The sequence below is a fragment of the Myotis lucifugus genome, unplaced genomic scaffold (genome assembly GCF_000147115.1).
Source record: "Myotis lucifugus unplaced genomic scaffold, Myoluc2.0 scaffold_93, whole genome shotgun sequence".
NCBI classification, from domain to species: domain Eukaryota; kingdom Metazoa; phylum Chordata; class Mammalia; order Chiroptera; family Vespertilionidae; genus Myotis; species Myotis lucifugus.
In genome coordinates this window covers 4,074,247-4,078,328 of record NW_005871141.1, presented here as the reverse complement: position 1 = coordinate 4,078,328, position 4,082 = coordinate 4,074,247, and the positions used below count along the sequence as shown (strand labels likewise).

Below are 4,082 nucleotides of genomic sequence, written 5' to 3'. Positions count from 1 at the left end.
CCTGGTTGGCCACCCCCACAACCACCTACGGCCCCTCCCCCCAGCCAGCCCCACCCCTGATCTCCCCCCCCCCCCCATAGGCCTCGATCTCCAGCCAGGCCAAGGGACCCCACCCATGCACAAATTCATGCACGGGGCCTCTAGTGTGGGAATAAAAATGCTTATTAAAAAAATTAGAAATTACACATCAAACGGCTAACAAAAATTCCTCCAATAGCAGGGCGGGGGCTTTCAGCTTTTACTGGTTCCTGTTTTGTTTTTTTGAAAAGTGTTTTCACAAGGAAATAGATTCATGTATTACTTCTGCAAATAATGATAAGTTTTGAAAAATAATGTTTACATTTACTGATTATATATAGAATGCTTATTATTATTAATGCTCAAAGTTTATGCATATATGAGATGTAGTCTGTGACGGTACAGTAACTATCAGAAAATTATTAGAAGAGTGTTTCCCAAGGGAGGAAAATTTTAAATATTGCAAAATTTGAAATAAAAATCTGTAATAGTGTCATTAGTAAATAAATAAGATAAAAATACAGCTCAGTTTTCATTTGGGTGTACAGCAACACAGAGGCACCGTCTAAGAATACATTTTAGAAAAGACTATTTCAATTAGTAAATTTAGTAAGTTTCATTATGGAAATTCCCAGAGGCAAGCTCTGGCATTTAATTATTACAAAAATAACACAAAAGGACTGGAGTTCATTAGAGGAGGTATACTGTATAGATGTTTCTCAGACTGTACAGCAGAAGCATATATTGTATAATAAGGATCATGAAGCAAATAGAAAGACACAGTGAGAATTCCTTCATCTCTTAAAATTCACTATGAATCACGGTAACATACAGAAACCATTTCACAATAGTAAGAACATTTCCATTTTCTTCCTGTGACTATATCAGGCTAATACTACATTGTACACTTGAAATTTTCTTAGCAAGTAAATCTTAAGTGTTGTCTGCACACAACCACACCCAAACAACCACACAAAGGTAACTATGTGAGGTGACGCATGTCTTAACTTGATTGTGGAAATTATTTTATAATGCACACATACATCAAATCATCACATTGCACACACACACATACTACATATATATGAATACACACACACACTTTTATTTATCAATTATACCTCAATAAAACTGGAAAAAAATGGCATGTTGTTGCAGAAGACCAAGAAAAACCCAGCAACGCCCAGAGAAATGGAGTTACACCATTTATTCGCCAGCGGGCCCAGAGGGAGACGTCTCCCAAACTTCTGAGCAAAAACATGGAGGAAGCTTTCCCTATGTCTATCTTTCTACCCCTTTGTCTCCCAAATAAGGGTTTTTCGGAACCTTATGTTAGATTACTAGCCTACAAGGTCAGACAGCCAAGTTTATCTTCCCTATTATTCAAGCAGCTAGAAAGCCAAGTTAATTTACAGAACAATGGACCTTCTAAAAAGCAGGGAATTTCAAATAGTAGTTTTACAAAACAGGGGTCACTGTGCTTTAGGGTGACCGTCCAGTTTGGTTCTGCTTCTCTAGGAAGGCTCTACATGTTGGGAATCAGCCTTTAGCCTTCTCACCGTCAACGAATGGAAGTCAGTCAAACCCACCTCCATTTCCCTCAGTACATGCACCGTGGCCTCAGTGAACTGCGGAGAATTGCAGGTCTGCAGGCCAGTCCCGTCCCCTTTCACCGCGGTTTTCCTTTTGCGGTTGCACGAAGGAGAGAGGCCCGTCAGAGTCAGTGGAACCACGAGCCGGAGCAGAAGGGAATTAAAGCGCAGGTGACAGGAGGGACTGCACAAGCTCTGCCCTTAAGGATGGATGTGGGGACCCGCCAGGCCCGGCTGCTCCTGCATCCCTCGGTGCTCGTCTCCTGTGGGGACGGGAAGACCCACATGGACCTTCCGCTGCTCCTGGCCCCGCTGCCCGCCTAGGGTTCAAGGGTGAAAAGCGCAAGAACAAATACCAACCTGTGTACTGTTGTTCTCAACGCATCTCCAGGACTTAGGACTTTTGTGTCATTCAAAGCAGCTCGAGTGGAAAAAAAAGTTCAAACCAGGCACCAGATCCAAAATTAGCATTTTATTCAGAACGCTGGGGTGTTCATGTGTATTCTGGTACACAATACAGAGGCGAAGCTGTTGTCAGAAGTCTCTCCAGTTTAAAAGCTTTTTCCCCCCATTTTTTTTTCTTCTTAAAAACACACACTTAGTGCCGCCCGTGCCAGGCCACCCCTTTCCTTTCTTCTTCTTTTTTTTTTTTTTGGTACAAATTATGTAAAACATTTGTGCTAAGAACGTTTCTCCCTCCCCAAACAAAAACAAAAAAATTAAAAAAAATTAAAAAATTAAAAATTGAGTATTCTAACTACAGCTCAACAATCGAATCAAATGTCACTTGGTTTGTAAATACTTTACCATAACGAAAGATATAAACATGCAAAAACCTGAATCCATTGTCCAAATAATACATACACATGTTCTGCAGTTTCTCCACTTCTCCATAGACTATGCCGATAAAACATTATGTACACATACCATTTTTACAGTGAAGTGAAAAAAAACACACAGTAAATTTAAAAAAAAGTGTACATGGATTAAGACCCAATGTGTCTAACATTCTAGTTTATGAAAAAATTCAAATGTTGCTACAAATTGGTGATATGAAAACTCCCTTTATCTGCAACCAGCTGCATAAGTTTTAAGATTTTAGTGAAAAAAAAAATCTAAAGTCTAAAACTAGAAGTAATGTACATTTTCCCAACCTCATGGTCTCATCCCCCAAGATCATAAAAATTGCTCCATGAGTTTTTGTTTGTTTCCTCCGCAATTTTAATAAAAGCAAATGCAATGTAACCAAAGCGTGTTGAAGCGTATCATGGTTTAACTTACTGCTCCCACCACAAAATAGTTTGTATTTTACTTCTCGTCTCAGAAATCAGTACCATTAAAGCCTTAAACATAAAACTAATTCCAATCTGAAAAAGGTACAAAAAGGCACATAAAATCCCAGTGCTTCTGTACTGTAAAATTCAAGTGTAACTGAGCTCAGCGTCCCTCCAAACAGCGTCGGGCACTGATATTCCCGCGGAGCCCACACTGGTCTGCAGCCCGTGCCCACGCCTCCGGCAGGCGCGGTGCGAGTCGACTACACGTGAAAGCCTAGCTTCTGAATGCTTTTTGGGAATATCAGTTGAAATGGTCTGCACTTGTCCGGTCACCGAGTTCACCCTGAAGTTCAGTCGTCGCCGCCACCGTACATGTCGGCCAGCTTCTTGAAGCGGGGCCCCCAGTCGTTCAGGTAGTCGTAGTCCTGCTCGCCCCCGCTGCTGGACGAGTTGAGCGAGCTCAGGGACCCGGCCGTGGAGCCGCTGCCTTCGTAGTCAAACACCAAGAGGGAGTCGTAGGGCGGGGCCGTGGGGTCATTGTCCGCAGCTTTCAGGCCCTGCGGTTTGGGAGGAGAGAGAAGGGACGAGGAGGGGGTTACGACCGGCAAATCCACATGCAGGACCTCAGGGCTCCAGGGGACCCAGGGCTTGTCTGCCAGTGTCCACCTGCAGACCACGACCTTTCCAACCCTGGACACCGGGGTTGTCAGCATGTCTCAAAATTAAATGCGCTAAGTGAAATAAGCCCGTCAGAGAAAGGGGAGGAGCCCATGATGGCACTCAGTTGTTGAATCTAAAGAACAAAACAAGCCCTGACCGGTGTGGCTCAGTGGATAGAGCGTCGGCCTGCGGACCGAACGATTCCGGTCAAGGATTCCGGTCAAGGATTCCGGTCAAGGGCATGTACCTCGGTTGTGGGCACATCCCCAGTAGGGAGTGTGCAGGAGGCAGCTGGTCGATGTTTCTAACTCTCTATTGCTCTCCCTTCCTCTCTGTAAAAAATCAATAAAATATATTTTTTTAAAAAGAAAACAAGCTAATGAACAAAATAGATCCAGAGACACAGAACCATGCAACAGACTGAGGAATCTCAGAGGGAAGGGAGTGTAGGTGGGTGGGAAGAGATCAACCAAAGAACTTGTCTGCCTATATGCATAACCCATGGACACAGACAATGAAGGGTGATGAAGGCCGG

The 4,082-nt window shown here is 43.4% G+C and overlaps 1 protein-coding gene across 1 annotated transcript in view; it reads right to left on the bottom strand.

Moving 5' to 3' along the window:
* Window positions 1–2,062: 2,062 nt before the first annotated feature.
* Window positions 2,063–4,082, bottom strand: part of CDH2 (cadherin 2) — a 170,894-nt gene continuing 168,874 nt past the window's right edge. The window contains exon 16 of the mRNA XM_006091684.2: window positions 2,063–3,444. Within this exon, the coding sequence (XP_006091746.1) occupies window positions 3,238–3,444 (207 nt within the window). The 3' untranslated portion in view covers window positions 2,063–3,237. The remainder of the gene's footprint in view (window positions 3,445–4,082) is intronic.